Genomic DNA, 16,311 nt, shown 5'->3' with positions numbered 1-16,311 from the left:
TCATCCCCTGGTTTTTGCAGGCTCTGAGGTTTCAAGTGCCCCACGGAGTGACCGTGGCCTCACTTCACCCCACCTGGTGCTGCGGACGCTGCTCACTTCAGCCACAGCACTGTACTTGACCTGGATTATCAGCAACAGCAAAACATCTCAGGGTGTGGCTGAGGAGGGAAGAAGGAACCCAGAGAAGGTTTTCAGGAACTCCCTGGGAGGAAGCCACAGAGGGTGACAGGAGGAGAACCCTGAGTGGGGCTGTATCTCCCTCCCACAGGCGGCTCTGTGGCCTCTCACCTCCCCGGCCCATTGATGCAGCCACAAAAAGCCGCGGTCGGAGCCACCAGGGCCCAGCAGGAGCCACAGGAGCCCAGCCTGTCCCTGGCCGGCTCTGGCTGAGGTGGAGCAGAGTGGCCGTGTGGGTGTGCAGGCAGCCTGCTGGAGAGGGGACAGCACCCCGAGGACAGCCATGGAGAAGATGGCCAGGGTCACCACTGCCCTGGGGGGCAACGCGCTGACTGGCCGCACCATGTTCTGCCACCTGGACGCCCCCGCCAACGCCATCAGCGTGTGCAGGGATGCTGCCCAGGTGGTGGTGGCCGGCCGCAACATCTTCAAGATCTACTCCATCGAGGAGGAGCAGTTTGTGGAGAAGCTGAACCTCCGCGTGGGCCGCAAGCCCTCCCTGAACTTCAGCTGCGCCGACGTGGTGTGGCACCAGATGGACGAGAACCTGCTGGCCACCGCCGCCACCAACGGCGTGGTGGTCACCTGGAACCTGGGCAAGCCATCCCGCAACAAGCAGGACCAGCTGTTCACGGAGCACAAGCGCACTGTCAACAAGGTGTGCTTCCACCCCACCGAGGTGTACATGCTGCTCAGCGGCTCCCAGGACGGCTACATGAAGTGCTTTGACCTGCGCAAGAAGGACTCTGTCAGCACCTTCTCTGGTACAAACGTGGCTCTTGTTGTCCCCTTTCCCTGTGGGGAAGCAGAGTTTGGGAGCTTTGTCCTTTCCTTGCTTGTCCCCTCACCTTTAGGAGAGGCAGGGGTTGGGGGTTTGTCCTTCCCCTTGCCCAAAGGAGGGTTTGCTCAGGGTGTGATGCCCAGAGCAGGGAAAGAAGGAGCTGAGAGGCATTTTGGTGCCTTTTCTTGCCTCTCAGTGCTAGCTGGGTCTGTGTGGGAGATGGCAGACAGTCACAGCCCTCCCTGCTACCTTCTCTCTGCTCTTCCAGTGGGATTTTTAGCTTTATGGAGCTCTTACCTTGTGTCCCCCCCCAGGCCAGTCGGAGAGCGTGCGTGATGTGCAGTTCAGCATCCGGGACTATTTCACCTTTGCTGCCACCTTCGAGAACGGGAACGTGCAGCTGTGGGACATCCGCCGGCCCGACCGCTACGAGAGGATGTTCACAGCCCACAATGGGCCTGTCTTCTGCTGTGACTGGCACCCAGAGGACAGGTGGGTGTGGGGCCTGCCCCTGCAGCCACCCGGCCTTGCAGGACAAGAGAAACCCTGAAAACAGGATTGGGATTTTGTGGGGGAAAGCATGGTCTGTGATACTCTGTCCTCTTGTGTCAGGGGCTGGGGATGTTGCTGGGAGGTAGGATTGATTGTTGCTTTGAGCATTTGGGTGGTGTTAAAGTGTTTGAGGTTTGTTTTTTGATAAATTAGGGGGTTTTGAGGCACTGAGTGTCTTATGATTGTGTATAGCAGGGTTACAGCAGCCTCTTGTTCCAGTGCTCAGCTTGAGGGAGGCACTACTTGGCTGCTCTGGGACACAGCACTCTTGTGTTCAGTCGTGTTTCCCTTCTGCCTTTCCTGGGAGGTTGCTGGGAAGGATCTGGAAGGAGCTGCTACAGTGTGCAGGACCCTCCTCAGGCAGTGCTGCCACTGCTGCTGATCTTAGAGAGGCGCTGAAACACATTCAGGATGGCCTTTTCCTCTCTGCTGTGCCTGGCCAGTGGAAAGCAGAGCCAGAGGGAGCTGGTCTGACTGGGATGGGCTCTAGAGGTGCAGGGCCATAACTGGGGGCAGGAAGGATGTTCTGCCTGACCTGGTTGTTGTGGAGTGGAGGTGCCAGGGGAGCTCATGGGAGGATGGGATTGCAGCCCAGCTGCCTTCCTGTGGCATGGATGTGGTCACACCTGTGGATGTGCTTACACCTGTGCTGTGAGCAATTCTGTGCCATGGTGGGGACAGAGAGGTGACCACTGATCCATCCTTGTCCCAGGGGCTGGCTGGCCACGGGCGGCCGCGCGACAAGATGGTGAAGGTGTGGGACATGAACACGACGCGGGCCAAGGAGATCTACTGCGTGCAGACCATCGCCTCGGTGGCGCGGGTGAAGTGGCGCCCCGAGTGCAAGCACCACATCGCCACCTGCTCCATGATGGTGGACCACAACATCTACGTGTGGGACGTGCGCCGCCCCTTCATCCCCTCCGCCATGTTCGAGGAGCACAAGGACGTCACCACGGGCATCGTGTGGCGCCACCTCCACGACCCCTATTTCCTGCTCTCGGGCTCCAAGGACAGCACCCTTTACCAGCACATCTTCAAGGACGCCAGCCAGCCCATCGAGCGGGCCAACCCCGAGGGGCTGTGCTACAGCCTCTACGGAGACCTGGCCTTCGCCGCCAAGGAGAGCCTCATCTCCTCCGACTCCAACCGCAAGCCCTACATCGGCGACCGGCGCCACCCCATCTTCTTCAAGCGCAAGCTGGACCCCACGGAGCAGTTTGAGTACATCTCGTCCTCCAGCGCCCTGAGCGTGTTCGAGACGGACGTGGAGAGCGGCAGCATGGACTGGTTCGTGCACACGGCCAAGCAGTACGCGCTGGCCGGCCGGCCCCTGGCCGAGCTCTGCGACCACAACGCCAAGGTGGCCAAGGGGCTGGAGCGCAACCAGGTGAGCTGTGGGTTAGGGTTAGGGGTGCTGCTGCAGGGAGTGCTGGCCTGGGAAGGTCTGACAGGGAGTGTGTTCCTCGCAGGTGGCTCAGACGTGGACGATGCTGAGGATTATCTACTCCAGCCTCGGCACCGTGTCATCCGCAAACCTCAACCACAGCATGGGGAAAGGCAGCACTGCCCTGCCGCTCATGAACAGGTACAGGGGGTGGGAGCTGCAGGGAGCAGTGGGATGAGGGGGATAGCTCCATGAGGGGGGAGTGGGAATGGCTCCTTGGCTGGGATGGGGTTATAGAATCACATCATGGAATACTGGAATGGTTTGGGTTGGAAGGGGCCTTAAAACTCATCTCATTCAACCCCTGCCATGGCAGGGACATCTTCCACTATCCCAGGTTGCTCCAAGCCCCATCCAACCTGCCCTTGGGCACTGCCAGGGATCCAGGGGCAGCCGCAGCTTCTCTGAGCACCATGTGCCAGGGCCTGCCCACCCTCCTAGGGAACAGTTTCTACATAATAACTAACCTGCCCCAGACACAGGGAGCAAGCAGGGACAGCTCTCCCTCAGCCTCAGGCTGTGCTGGTTTGCATGTTGGCATTGTTTGAACGGAGCCATTTCTCATGTTGGTGTGGCCAGCCTGGCCTCAATCTGTGCAGCCTCACACACTGCTCCCTTCTCTCCTTCAACCAAAGTTTGGCCTGTGGTGAGGCATGGGGCTGGGACCAGCTTTGCAGTTACTGAATTCATGAATCACAGAATCTCTAATGTTGGAAAAGTGCTCTGAGATCATTCCCCCAGCAGCACTGCCAAGGCCACCACGAAACCAAGTCCCTTAGTACCACATCTACATGATGTTGAACATCTGCAGGGCTGGAGACTCCACCACTGCCCTGGGCAGCTGTGCCAGTGCCTGACCACCCTTCCCATGAAGAAATTTTCCAAAGATCCAATCTAAACCTCCTCTGGCACATTTTGAGGCCATTTCCTCTTCTCTTGTCCCTGTTCCCTGGGAGCAGAGCCCAGCTCCCCTAGTTCCCCGCTCCTGTCAGGAGTTGTGCAGAGCCAGAAGGTCCCTCCTGAGTCTCCTTTTCTCCAGGCTGAGCCCCTTTCCAGCTCCCTCAGCCCCTCCTGGTGCTCCAGCCCCTTCCCCAGCTCTGTCACCTTCCCTGGACATGCTTCAGCCCCTCAATGTCTTTCCTGTCATGAGGCCCCAAAAGTGACCCCAGGATCTGAGGTGAGGCCTCAGCTGTGCCCAGGGCAGTGATGGTGACCAAGGGCTGGGGGTGGAGGAGGTGTCTCATGGCTGGAGCTGGAACTGCTGCTGTGCAGAGGTTTTCTTCTGGAGCCTTTCCAAGGGAGAGCACAGCCCAGCTCTGCCAGCAGCACGTTGGCGTTGTGGAGAGCCCGTTGTGGGCTGATGAAGCAGGAAAACTTGTTTTTCTTCTTCTCAATGACATAAACGTGTGGGGTGAGGACTCCAAATGAGCTGTCAGACCTCGCAGGACCGGGTTCCCACAGTGAGTGACAGATCCTCAAATAACACCAAAGGAAACAAGCCATGTCCTTGACCAAGCTCTGCCTCCAGCTGGGTGGCTGTGCCTGTCTGAGACATGGCAGGCAGCAGCCTGGGGAGCTGGGCTCTGCTCCAGCCCCAGCCCTTCCCCTCTCCAGCTCGGTGAAGGCTGAGCATGGTGATGCATAACTAGCAGCCAGGCACCTTTTGGAGCCAGGCAGCTCCTGTTCACCTGCCTGTGAGGGGAAGGAGCTGCTCAGCTCTGGAATTCTTCAGGGAGACCTTTGCAGTGCATGTGCAGTGCCACCAGGCTTGGAGAAAGGGCTGTGACCACGGTCACAATGTGCCTTTATTTGTAAGTCACACAGTGGAGACTGGTGCCTTCTGCCCACAAAGGGATATCTCTGTATCTCATGTTTCTCCATTCAAATTGCAACTGGACACCTGTATCCAGGCTGTTTGATGGCTGAAATGGAAACTTTATACTCCTCTGACTGTTAAATTTGGCTTTTTTCCCCAGCTTTAACCTGAAAGATATCCCTGCTGGGCTGGGCAGCGAGTCCAGGCTGGACCGCAGCAAAGGAGAGAGCCGCACAGAAAACATCCTCATGGACTCCTCCTCCACCCTGATCAACAACGAGGGTAACGCTCCTGGGGGGGCCCAGTCCAGTCCCACGGCTCTTCTCTCCTCAGCCATAGACAGAGCATTAACTGGGACATTTATCCTGTGAATTGGGGTGGCTGGACGTGCTGCAGCCTCAGGGTGAAGAGCACTGAGCCCCAGAGTGCTGCAGGACAACTTTCCCCCATGACCTGGGGTGACAGTGACAGTGACAGTGGTGGGGAACTGAGCTCTGTGGCTCAGGCACAGCCCGGCATGCCGGGCAGGACACTGGGAGGTGGATCCAGTGGTGTGATGAGCTGATTTCTCTTTCCCTGGGCACGCAGACAATGAGGAGACAGAGGGCAGCGATGTCCCTGCGGATTATCTGCTGGGGGATGTGGAGGCAGATGAGGACGACCTGTACATGATGGACCACGAGAACCCACATGGTGAGCACACAGGGGGAGGTGTTGTCTGTCCCAGCTGTACAGCAATGCTGTGATGGCCCCAGCGAGGGGAGAGAATGATGAGGAGGACTCCATGGATATCAGAAGGCTAATTAATTACTTTATTACACTATATTATTCTGTACATCTAAACTGAATCTGCCAAGCACTCAACCCTGCACACACTGCACTGAATTTTGTGACTGTCACCTGACACTCCTGACACACACACACACTTGGCCCTGATAGGCCAAAGAAACAAAACACCATGTGTGACCATGTTCACAGGGGCCTTAGGGTGAGGGAAGAGACGAGGATCTGACTCCACGTTTCAGAAGGCTTGATTTATTATTTTATGATATATATTCATTAAAACTATACTAAAAGAATAGAAGAAAGGATTTCATCAGAAGGCTAGCTAAGAATAGAAAAAGAAGGAATGATAACAAAGGTTTGTGGCTTGGCTCTCTGTCCGAGCCAGCTGACTGTGATTGGCCATTAATTAGAAACAACTGCATGAGACCAATCACAGATGCACCTGTTGCATTCCACAGCAGCAGATAATCATTGTTTACATTTTGTTCTTGAGGCCTCTCAGCTTCTCAAAAGGAAAAATCTTAAAAAAAGATTTTTTCATAAAAGATGTCTGTGACAACGATGACTTTGGGTAAACAATCTCCGTATTGCATTCCACTTTGGCACAAACAAAGGCACAGCAAATGATCAGAATTGTTCTTGGGAAGAATTGTGCCTTGCTTTTCTCTGTGAAGAGAAATGCAGGGCTACACAGCTGGGTTTTCTCCTGCTCATCCCTGCAGCTGAAGAGCAGGAATACAGCCTTCCCCAGGAAGCCTTCCCCCTGCGCCACGAGATCGTGGACAACCCGTCAGCCTTGGACCACCTGCAGGACAAGGCCGACTCCCCTCACGTCAGCGGCAACGAGGCCGAGACGGTGTCGCTGACCCCCGTGGAGTCCTTCTCGCTGATCTCCATCTCCCACTCCCTCTACGAGAACCGCCTGCCCTCCGACTTCTTCAACCCCATCGTGCGGGACACGCTGCTGTTCTACGCCGAGCAGGGCGACGTGCAGACAGCAGTGTCTGTGCTCATCGTGCTGGGAGAGCGCATCCGCAAGGAGATCGACGAGCAGACCCAGGTACAGCCCCTGAGGGCAGGGCTGTGCCTCGCTGGGACCCACAGGGCGTGCAGCCCGATGGGGTCATGCCTGGGGTTGGGGCACTCCCTTCTCCTCCAGCCCCTGGCAGGGCAACTCCAAGGCACGGTGAGCAGCTCCAGGGCTCTGGTTCCTGCCCCACCACCAGTCCTGGGATTTGAGGTGGCTCTGCAGGGCCAGCATGGGGAGGTGCCCTTGCCCTGTTGATGCAGGGAAGGATGCTCTGGGGTACCTGGTGCCGATTCCCAGACTTCTGGGACTCAGGCTGGGCTCTCCCAGGGGCTCCCCTGTTTGGGAGACCCTCCTGGAGACCCTCCTGGAGCCGTCAGGAAAGAGAGACCCACTGGATTTTTTTGGTCTTCAGGTTCTTCTTTATTGTTGCCTTATCTAGAGTTTTGCACGCTGTCCACACCAGGCTCAGCACACTGGAAAAGCGCTGCAAAAATGGCCAACAGTCTCTTGTTACAAGGGCTTTTAAGGCTAAACTATCCAATTAAGAACTGACACCTAGATTATTTTCCCTTTCAATCCAACAACTGATCCCAAAGAGCTGCAATGTGGATTTTTCCACCCAATTACAAAATGCCACCCAAACCCATGGAGAAGGAAGAAGCATGAAGAAACCCAGGAGGACACCCTGTGCCCTCCATCTTGCTTCCATCCACAACATACTAAAAATCCCAAAATCTCAATTTCTCACCAAGTGATGCACCTACACTGCTCTCTATAATCTATTTCACACTTTTGTGGATTCTAGTTTATCTTGAAGTCTGGGAAACTTTCTCCATGAATGAGGGTCAAAGTCAGTGCTGCCCTGGGGGTCAGGGCATCCCAGAGCAGACAGAGAAATGTTCCTGGTGCCCTGGGTTTGCACAGTTCCCCAGGGTGGCAGAGCTGTTCTCCCACTGCAGGGATCAGAGGATCACAGAATGCTTTAGGGTGGAAAAGCCCTCTGAGATCATTGAGTCCAACCATTCCCCCAGTACTGCCAAGGCCACCACTGAACCATGTCCCCAAATGCCACATCAACAGCTTTTAGATCCCCCCAAGGCATGGTGACTCCACCACTGCAATGGGCAGCCTGTGCCGGTGCTTGACCACCCTTTCCATGAAGAAATTCTCCCTAATATCCAAACTAATCCTCCTGTGGCACAACTTGAGGCCATTTCCTCTTGTCCTGTGCCCGTTCCCTGGGAGCAGAGCCTGACCCCCACCTGGCTCCACCCTCCTGTCAGGACTTGTAGAGTGAGAAAGCCCCCACTGAGCCTCCTTTTCCCCAGGCTGAGCCCCCCAGGGGAATCTTGCCTTTGGGATGCAGGGCTGGGGTCCTGAGGGGGTTTCAGGGTGGGTGTGGAGGCTCAGCTGTCTGTGGCTGTCCCCAGGAGCACTGGTACACGTCCTACATCGACCTGCTGCAGCGCTTCCAGCTCTGGAACATCTCCAACGAGGTGATCAAGCTGAGCACCTGCCGTGCCATCAACTGCCTCAACCAGGCTTCCACCACCCTGCACGTCAACTGCAGCAACTGCAAGCGGCCCATGAGCAACAGGGGCTGGATCTGTGACAGGTGAGGGGGCCCAGAGGGGCTTCTGGGGACAGGGGGATGGGGTGGGTTCCCTTCTTCCCTCTTCTCCCTGCCCACACCCACCTGAATGTCCCCGTGCAGGTGTCGGCAGTGTGCCAGCATGTGTGCCGTGTGTCACCACGTGGTGAAGGGGCTCTTCGTCTGGTGCCAGGGCTGCAGCCACGGCGGCCACCTGCAGCACATCATGAAGTGGCTGGAGACCAGCTCCCACTGCCCCGCCGGCTGCGGCCACCTCTGCGAGTACACCTGAGCCTGCCAGAGCACACCTGAGCTCCCCAGCCTGAGCGCCCCAGAGCACACCTGAGCTCCCCAGAGTACACCTGAGCTCCCCAGAGCACACCTGAGCTCCCCAGAGCACACTTGAGTCCTGAGCCCGCGGGGTGGGGCAGGGGGGCAGCAGGGCCCTGCCCGGTACCCCTGGCACCGCGCTCCCTGTATTTATTTGTGTAAATAAGGGCTGCGGGGGCACCCCCTGCCCGGCCGTTTTTTACTGGATTAAAACAAACCAGCAGTTGATTCGAGCCATGACTCCTGTCTTTGCTTCGCCTGGTTGCAGTGGCCCCTGGGATGGGTCCCGTCCCTGCGGTGTCGCTGGTGTCCCCATGCTGTTGTCCCCTTGTGCCGGGGGGCCACCTTAAGCCGGGAGGTGGGGCTCGTTTTCTGCTGCCCCTTTAAGTGATGGCCCTTACCGGCACCCGTAGCGAGACGCCCAACCAATGACCGCGTCCATCGTGTGTTCGCGATGCATGCCGGGAATTGTAGTTCCCGGTGTCTCCGGTGCCGGTCCCCATGGCGGCGGCGGCGCGGCTGCTGCCGCTGCTGCTGCTGCCGCTGGGCTGGGCCCGGCCCGGCGCCTGCACCGACCCTCTGGGCGGCGGCTGGTAAGGACAGGGGCTGCCCCGGGAGCGGCCCCCGTGCCGGTCCTGGTGCCGGTGCCGAGCGGAGTCTCCCGTTGCAGGCTGGCGGGCACGGTGCCGGAGGAACCACGCTGCACCGTGGAGCGAGCCGATGCCTCCCTCACCTACTCCCTCTTCCTGCAGCGGTACGGCGGACCCGGCACGGTCCCGGTGCCGAGCTAGGGGGCCGGGGGCAGTTCCGGTGCACCGGGCGGGCTAACGGGGAGCGGCGGGGGGAACTGGGGGGGCAGAGCCGGGAGTCCCGGGGGAGAACCTGGGGGAAGGTGGTGGAGACGGACCCCGGTGCCCCGGGGGTGGTTTGGAGGCCGTCCCGATGCCCCGGGATGGCTGAGTGCCGGTCCCGGTATCCCGGGATGGGTCCGTGCCGGTCCCCGTGCTCCGCCCGTGCGGGACCCCGCTGGATGCCGCCCCCAGGTTCGCCTTCTCCCGGCCGGTGATCCTCGGTGGGGTCACGGACAATTCGGTGAGTGCCGCGGGGGGACAGGGCTGGGACGCACCTCCCGGTGCCCCGGGAGCGGCGGCAGCATCCCGGCTCCCCGCGCTCCATCCCCAGGCCTTCCGAGCCCTCTGCACCCGGGAGAAGCTGCTGGCGGCCTTCGGGCCCTTCCCGGTGCGGCTCAGCACGGCCAACACCTACTCGTACCGGAAAGGTGAGCGCGGGGCCGTGCCCGCCCGCGGGGCTGCCGCCGCTCATCCCTCCCGCTCATCCCTCCGTTCCCCGCTCATCCCTCCCGTTCATCCCTCCGTTCCCCCGCTCATCCCTCCGTCCCCGTTCATCCCTCCCGTTCATCCCTCCGTTCCCCGTTCATCCCTCCCGTTCCCCGTTCATCCCTCCGTTCCCCGCTCATCCCTCCCTCTCATCCCTCCGTCCCCGCTCATCCCTCCCGTTCCCCGCTCATCCCTCCCGTTCATCCCTCCGTTCCCCCGCTCATCCCTCCGTTCCCCGCTCATCCCTCCCGTTCATCTCTCCATTCCCCGCTCATCCCTCCCGTTCCCCGCTCATCCCTCCCGTTCATCCCTCCCGTTCCCCGCTCATCTCTCCGTTCCCGCAGTGGATGTGCCGTTCCAGGAGTACGTGGAGCACCTGCTGAAGCCACAGGACCCGGCCCGGCTGGGCAGCGGTGAGTAGAGCCCAGCAGTGGGTAGTGCCCAGCAGGGTGGGTAGTGCCCAGCAGGGTGGGTAGTGCCCAGCAGGGTGGGTAGTGCCCAGCAGTGGGTAGTGCCCAGCAGGGTGGGTAGTGCCCAGCAGGGTGGGTAGTGCCCAGCAGTGGGTGGTGCCCCACGGGGTGGTGCCGTCCCGCCCCCCGCAGCCCCCTCCCCTGGCCGGGCTCAGCTCCCGTGTCCCCCCAGACACCCTCTACTTCTTCGGGGACAACAACTTCACCGAGTGGGGCCCCCTGTTCCAGCACTACGTGCCCCCTCCCTTCCGCATCCCAGGCACCAGCCCCGCCTACAGCTTCGGGATCGCAGGTGGGACTGGGATGGGACTGGGATGGGATTGCGATGGGATTGCGATGGGATTGGGATGGGATTGGGACAGGGTTGGGACAGGACTGGGATGGGATTGGGCCGGGAGTGAGACAGGATTGGGATGGGATTGTGATGGGACTAGGATGGGATAGGGCCAGGATAGGGACAGGATTGAGATGGAACTGGCACGGGATAGAGACAGGGTTGGGACGGGGTTGGGATGGGACTGGGCCGGGATTGGGATGGGATTGGGACAGGGTTGGGCCGGGACTCGTGGCTCTCCCCAGCACCAGCCCTGTGCTCCCACCAGGCTCAGGCTCTGGGGTTCCCTTCCACTGGCACGGCCCTGGTTTCTCCGAGGTGATTTTTGGCAGGAAGGTGAGAGCTGAGCCCTAGGGGAAGGAAGGATTTGGGGAGGGGCAGAGAAACAAGCCCCTGCCAGGTGTCCCCGAGCCCGGGGGGAACTGGGAGGGGCATTGGGAGGGGCTGTGCCCGCGGTGTTTTCCAGCGCTGGTTTCTGTACCCGCCGGATCAAACCCCGCACTTCCACCCCAACGAGACGACGCTGGCCTGGCTCCAGCACACCTACCCCACGCTGCCCCCCGCCCAGCGCCCGCTGGAGTGCACCCTGCGCCCTGGGGAGGTGAGGCCAGGGCTGAGGGGACCCCAGGCTCCCCAGGCAGAGCCGTGGGACCCCACTGGTGTCCCCTGCAGGTGCTGTACTTCCCTGACCGCTGGTGGCACGCCACGCTCAACCTGGACACCAGCGTCTTCATCTCCACCTTCCTAGGCTAGGGCTGGCAGGGATGAGGAGACGTCACCACCGTGCCAGCCAGGCCAGGAGCTCCAGCTCCTGCCACCCTCAGGGACAGGACACTGGTATTGGGACCAACTGCCTGAGAAAGTTCTGGTTTTCACTGGTCTTTGCCCTCCCCTTGGATTAAAGTTGTTCTACCGAAGCACGGTGTGTGTTGCCACATCCCTGGAGCAAACCTGGTCCCCATGGGATGACACCAATTCCCCAGCCAGGATATCCCCAGAAATGGCTGCTGTGAACCACTCCAGATCCTTTTCCACGTTTATTGCTGAATTTTTTTATTCTTTTTATATATATATATATTTTTTAATGGACATTGGCAAACTTCCAGAGGGCACTCAAAAGCCAGGCAGGCCGTCGGCCGACCGAAACGCTGGAATCTCAGTTGGATGCAAATCTGTTGGTTATTTTTTGTGGGGTTTTTAAAGGATTTCATTAAAAGGAAGAAGAACTTGAACCCAGGTGGTTGTTCTTAGGGAACCACAGTCCCAGTGGGGAAGGGGAGGTGGGAACCAGCCCCTTCCAGCCCTGGGGCAGTTGTTTCCCAGGAAAAGCCAGAGGGTGCAGCAGCGTCCCGGCAAGTGGCTGTTTACTGGGAAGAGGACCCAACCCTGGCCAGGCAGGAGGTGGAAGGAGGAGGAAACAACTCTAAACACAGGGAAGGACGGGGCTCCAGGTGCTCATCCCGGCGAGCCCCTGTGGCAACCCCTGGAGCGGGCCGTGCTCTGTGGGGACTGTGGCTGCCCTGGCTGAGGGGGTGACAGACATGGTGGTGAGGCCACTGCCGAGGAGCCAGCATTCCAACCCCCGGGCAGCTCCTGGAGCGGGACAGGGGAGCCAGGGAGCCGTGGTGCCTGCCCCGCCGCTGCGGCTCCTCGGCAAGGGGACATGGTGACGTGCCCTCGCCCAGCGCCAGGCCCGGGCCAGAGCGGGGACAGCCGAGAGCGAGTAAGGCACGGTGCCAGCCCGGGGAGAGCCGGCTGTGCCAGGGCACCGGGCGGCCGCGGTCCCTCAGTAATCCTCCACCCAGCCGTTCTCCGAGATGAACGCGTCTATCACCTCCTTCATGGCGAGGTTGGGGATCAGCTGGTCCTGGGTCAGGGGGCTCCGCGTCACCGGGTCGAAATGCCCCACGCGCTGCAGGGGAGGAGGTGCGGCAGAACCGGTTACTCCACGCGCCCGGGCTCGGCCCCGGGGCGCGGGTGGCCGTGAGGCCAGCGCCGTGTGGCATCTGCCCCAGCAACCGGGCACCTGCCCGTGGCAAGGGGAGAGCCCTGGAGGTGCCTCCCAGCAGGATGAGGGCAGGCCGAGGTGCGAGACCCCTGCCAATAGCCGCCTCCGCTTTGGGCAGGGCCCGGCAGCGCCTGCTCCACAGGGAGCTGCCCGGGCAGGTTACTGGGAGCAAACCCAAGGAGCCTGCAGAGCCCTGAGTTAAGCAAAAAGATGCCTTCCCACCAAGGCAAGGCCCTGGGAAAGCCCCCTGGCCTGGCAGTACCTGGAGATGCTCCTCAATGTCCTTCCTGTCGTAGGTGATCCCGCTGGGCGTGATGCAGGGCTCTCTCATCAGCTCAAAACTGATCTTCCCACACAGGTAGTCAGGGATGTCCCGCTTCTGGCATAAGAGAGGCACAGCTGGGTCAGGAAAGTGGCCTGGGAGGTGGTGCTGGCTCAGAGCAAGGAGCAGGGTACACAGCAGGTTTACAGGAGCACAGGCTCAGCCACACTCACCTTCCTCTTCTCATCCACTTGGGAGAAGAGCTCGTCCATGTCTGCCAGGTACTTGTCCTGAAAGAGAAGCCCTTGAGGATAAGGGGTCCCTGCTGTGCAGGGGCTACAGGTCCCCAGGGAGGGCCCAAAGCCTCCCACCGTGGGTGTTGGGACAGGTCCTTGGTGGCCCCTCTGCCTGTGCAGCTCCTGGCTGAACCTGGCAGGAGTGATCCAGCTTACAAATAACCTTCCTTTGTGGGCCTATTTTTATCTGGGATTAGTCCCCAGCACTCAGACCCACATGTGGCCGAGAGGCACTTGTGTTTCCTCAGGGAACAATAGGCACAGCAGGTGTCACTGCTGCCAGGCTGGGACAAGAGGTGACAGAGCAGGGGAAGCCATCATGGGGGACAAAACAGCCCTGCAGTGGTGGCTTGAGCTACAGAATGAAGGCTACTGTGCTGTGTCCCAAGGTCTCCCAGCTTTCACCTGCACAGCTGCAGCCCTGCAGCTTCCCTGGCTGCAGCACAGCATGAGGATGGGGATGGGGATGGGATGAGGAAGCCCCAAGCCCCCCACTCACGTGTTTGGCCTCGATGCTGGCCAGCTGAACACGGCTCCGGCTCTCGTCTGTGTTCTCCTCCTGCTGAGTCTTTCGGCACTCCGCCAGCTCCCTAGGACAGAGCGGGACATCAGCAGGACGGGGGACATTGTCACTCCCTTCCCTGCTGCAGGGACACCTCACACAGAGCTGTGACAGCCTGGTGGCACTCCAATAGCCCCTCCAGGAGCCCCGGTACCTCTCCTTCTCGGCCACGATCAGCTTGGTCAGGTGGGAGTGCAGCTCGTTCTCCTGGTTGATGCGCTTCTCCTCGATGCTGTTCCAGCGCTTCTTCTTGGCGATGCGCAGCGCGCTGGGGATGTCGTCCCCGAAATTCAGCCGCTGCTCCTTGGCCAGGTTGTAGGCTGAGGAGAGAAAGGGCACCTCAGCACCAGCAGCAGCGTCCCTGTCACCCTCCCTGGCCCTTTCCCAGCAGACAGCCAGGAGCAGGGGACAGTGGCAGCGTGCCCGCTCACCTCTCTGCAGGTTGGCGATGGCCTCGTCGTAGTTTTCCATCTCCATCTGGCACTGGCCCAGGAAGAAGTGAGCCTTCACCGACTGCCCGTCCAGCTCCAGCGCCCGCTTGCAGTCGGCCAGCGCCTTGTCGTGCTGCTGCATCTTCAGGTAGCACAGGGCCCGGTTGGTGTAGTACACGGCCACCAAGGGGTTCCGGTTCTGCGGGGACAGGCCCATGTTGGTGGCGGCGGCAGGGCCGGGACGGGCTGGGTGACAGCCGGGTGACAGCCCGGTGACTCGGTGAGCCAGCAGCGCTGTCACCCTGGGCAGGGAGGGCCAGCAGTGCCAGCCGGGGCGTGCACCGCGTGGGGAGGTGCTGCCGTGGATTGGGGACAGGCTGGGACGGTCCCCATAGGGCAGCCCGTGTCCCTGCCCCCAGAGGGGACTGTCCCCCTGGCACCCCAACCGTCCCAGGGTGGCTCTGCCCTACCCAGCACAGCCCAGGGACAGTGCAGGGTTTAGGGGAAACAGGCTCAGGGTGGGGGCACTCTGGGGAGGGGGTGTAGGGCTTGGAGGCCAGCTTGGAGTTGGGTGGGGGACAGGATGGGCTTGAGAGGGGACCAGGGCCGGGGGGGGTGCCTAGGCCAGGCCTAGGGGTGACAGTCCAGGCCCAGGAGGGGGGAATCGGGCCCAGAGCTGTGTCCAGCCCCTCCAGGAGGAGCCAGGCCCGGTGAGGGAACAGTGTCCCGATTAAAAGTGTCCCAATCTCAGGGGCATCTTGGCCAGACCCTGAGGAAGAACAGTGCCCAGCCCAAGGGGGTTCCACCCTGGTGATACCCAGGCCAGGGCTGCGGACATGTCCAGCCTGGGGGAAGGCCCATCTTGCGGGCGTCAAGGCCCAGAGCGTGGCGGGGGTGTCCCTTTCTGGGGACGCCACCCCAGGGTTGGCCAGGCCGGCTCCGGGAGGGTCACCAGGCCGAGGGGGAGGTTCCAGCCTGGGCCCCCGCGGCCAGAGGGAGGTCGATGTGTCCCGTCCGCGGGAGTCCCGTCCCGGGGGACCCAGGCCGGGCCCCTGGGGCGGCGGTGCGGGTGTCCCCTCCCCGGTGCGCCCGTCCCGGGGGCCGCTCCCGCTCGGACCGCTGGGACTCACGATGGCGCGACCGTAGCAGGCGGCGGCCTCGGGGTACTTGCGGCCGCCGAAGAGCCGGTTCCCCTGCTCCTTGTGCTCCTGCGCGCTGTGGCTCTTCTCGGGGCTGCCGCCGCCCGCGCCCCCCGCGCCCGGCCCCGCCGCGCCGGGCCCCGCCGCGCCGCCCTCGCGCTCCTCTTTGCCCTTCATGGCGCGGCCCGGGCCGGCGCTGGGGCCGCGGCTCCGCTGGCTCCGGGCGGCCCCGGCGGCTCCGGCTCCGCCGCTCCGGCCGCGCACTGCGACAGCGCCGCTTCCGGGGCGGGGCGGGGCGCGCGGCAGGGGCGGGGCCTGGGGCGGGGCCTGCTGGACGGGGCTGGAGTGGGGCGTGGCTTGCTGGAAGGGGGCGGGGCCTCCGGGAAGGGACGGGTTGCCGAGCGGAGGGCGGGGCTAATGAAAAAAGAGGTGGGGCCACATTTTGGGGGCGTGGTCTGTCTGGGCAGGGTAGACAGGAGGCGCGTTGATAAAGGGGCGGAGCTAAGAAGGGGAGAGCACCGGGGGCGTGGTCAGGGGCGAGTGGGCGTGGCCTGAGTGCATTTTATGGAATTGAACGGGGATGGATGGATGGATGGATGGATGGATGGATGGATGGATGGATGGATGGATGGATGGATGGATGGATGGATGGATGGATGGATGGATGGATGATGGATGGATGGATGGATGGATGGATGGATGGATGGATGGATGGATGGATGGATGGATGGATGGATGGATGGATGGATGGATGGATGGATGGATTGTGATGCAGTTCGTGGGGTCGAGCAGGGTTTGATGGGAGCAGGGTGCACAGAGGGATGCGGGAGGGTGGGTGAGGGTCCTGGCTGGAGGGGACAGGGGTGCAAGGGGGTGTGGGGGGTGTGAGAGTCCAGGGAGGAGATGCCATGGGGCTGATGGTGGTGTGGCCTGGGGGGCTGGATGAGGGGCGGGCGTGAATG

At 61.2% G+C, this 16,311-nt stretch overlaps 3 protein-coding genes across 6 annotated transcripts; 2 read left to right on the top strand and 1 right to left on the bottom strand.

Annotated features, from left to right (window-relative positions):
- WDR24 (WD repeat domain 24) lies at positions 1–8,736 on the top strand. Its single transcript, XM_030957879.1, is given in 11 exon segments — positions 1–941; positions 1,273–1,450; positions 2,223–2,244; positions 2,247–2,900; positions 2,983–3,098; positions 4,934–5,055; positions 5,362–5,466; positions 6,282–6,619; positions 8,020–8,204; positions 8,304–8,477; positions 8,512–8,736. Coding segments are annotated over 10 exon segments (2,370 nt in total). The 5' UTR covers positions 1–460; the 3' UTR covers positions 8,473–8,477; positions 8,512–8,736.
- Positions 8,737–8,986: 250 nt separating this feature from the next.
- Positions 8,987–11,883, top strand: JMJD8 (jumonji domain containing 8). 4 transcript variants are annotated; one of them, XM_030957904.1, is made up of 9 exons: positions 8,987–9,103; positions 9,181–9,264; positions 9,554–9,602; positions 9,693–9,789; positions 10,192–10,260; positions 10,546–10,609; positions 10,920–10,987; positions 11,118–11,252; positions 11,324–11,883. In XM_030957904.1, the coding sequence occupies exons 1-9, from the start codon at positions 9,012–9,014 to the stop codon at positions 11,338–11,340; spliced, it is 675 nt and encodes a 224-aa protein (XP_030813764.1). In that variant the 5' UTR covers positions 8,987–9,011; the 3' UTR covers positions 11,341–11,883. The 4 variants fall into 4 exon arrangements, with proteins under 4 accessions (XP_030813764.1, XP_030813763.1, XP_030813765.1 ...); XM_030957903.1 differs by having other exon boundaries at positions 10,490–10,609; XM_030957905.1 differs by lacking the exon at positions 10,920–10,987.
- Positions 11,678–15,566, bottom strand: STUB1 (STIP1 homology and U-box containing protein 1). Its single transcript, XM_030957895.1, has 7 exons — positions 15,341–15,566; positions 14,211–14,409; positions 13,934–14,099; positions 13,717–13,807; positions 13,155–13,211; positions 12,922–13,038; positions 11,678–12,563 (listed from the first exon to the last, which is right to left on the bottom strand). Exons 1-7 carry the CDS (start codon positions 15,524–15,526, stop codon positions 12,438–12,440), a joined length of 942 nt encoding a protein of 313 aa, XP_030813755.1. The 5' UTR covers positions 15,527–15,566; the 3' UTR covers positions 11,678–12,437.
- Positions 15,567–16,311: the final 745 nt, after the last annotated feature.

The sequence above is a fragment of the Camarhynchus parvulus genome, chromosome 14 (genome assembly GCF_901933205.1).
Source record: "Camarhynchus parvulus chromosome 14, STF_HiC, whole genome shotgun sequence".
Classification (NCBI taxonomy): Eukaryota; Metazoa; Chordata; class Aves; order Passeriformes; family Thraupidae; genus Camarhynchus; species Camarhynchus parvulus.
Note: the sequence above shows the minus strand (reverse complement) of the source record. Positions and strands in the feature narration are given on the sequence as shown.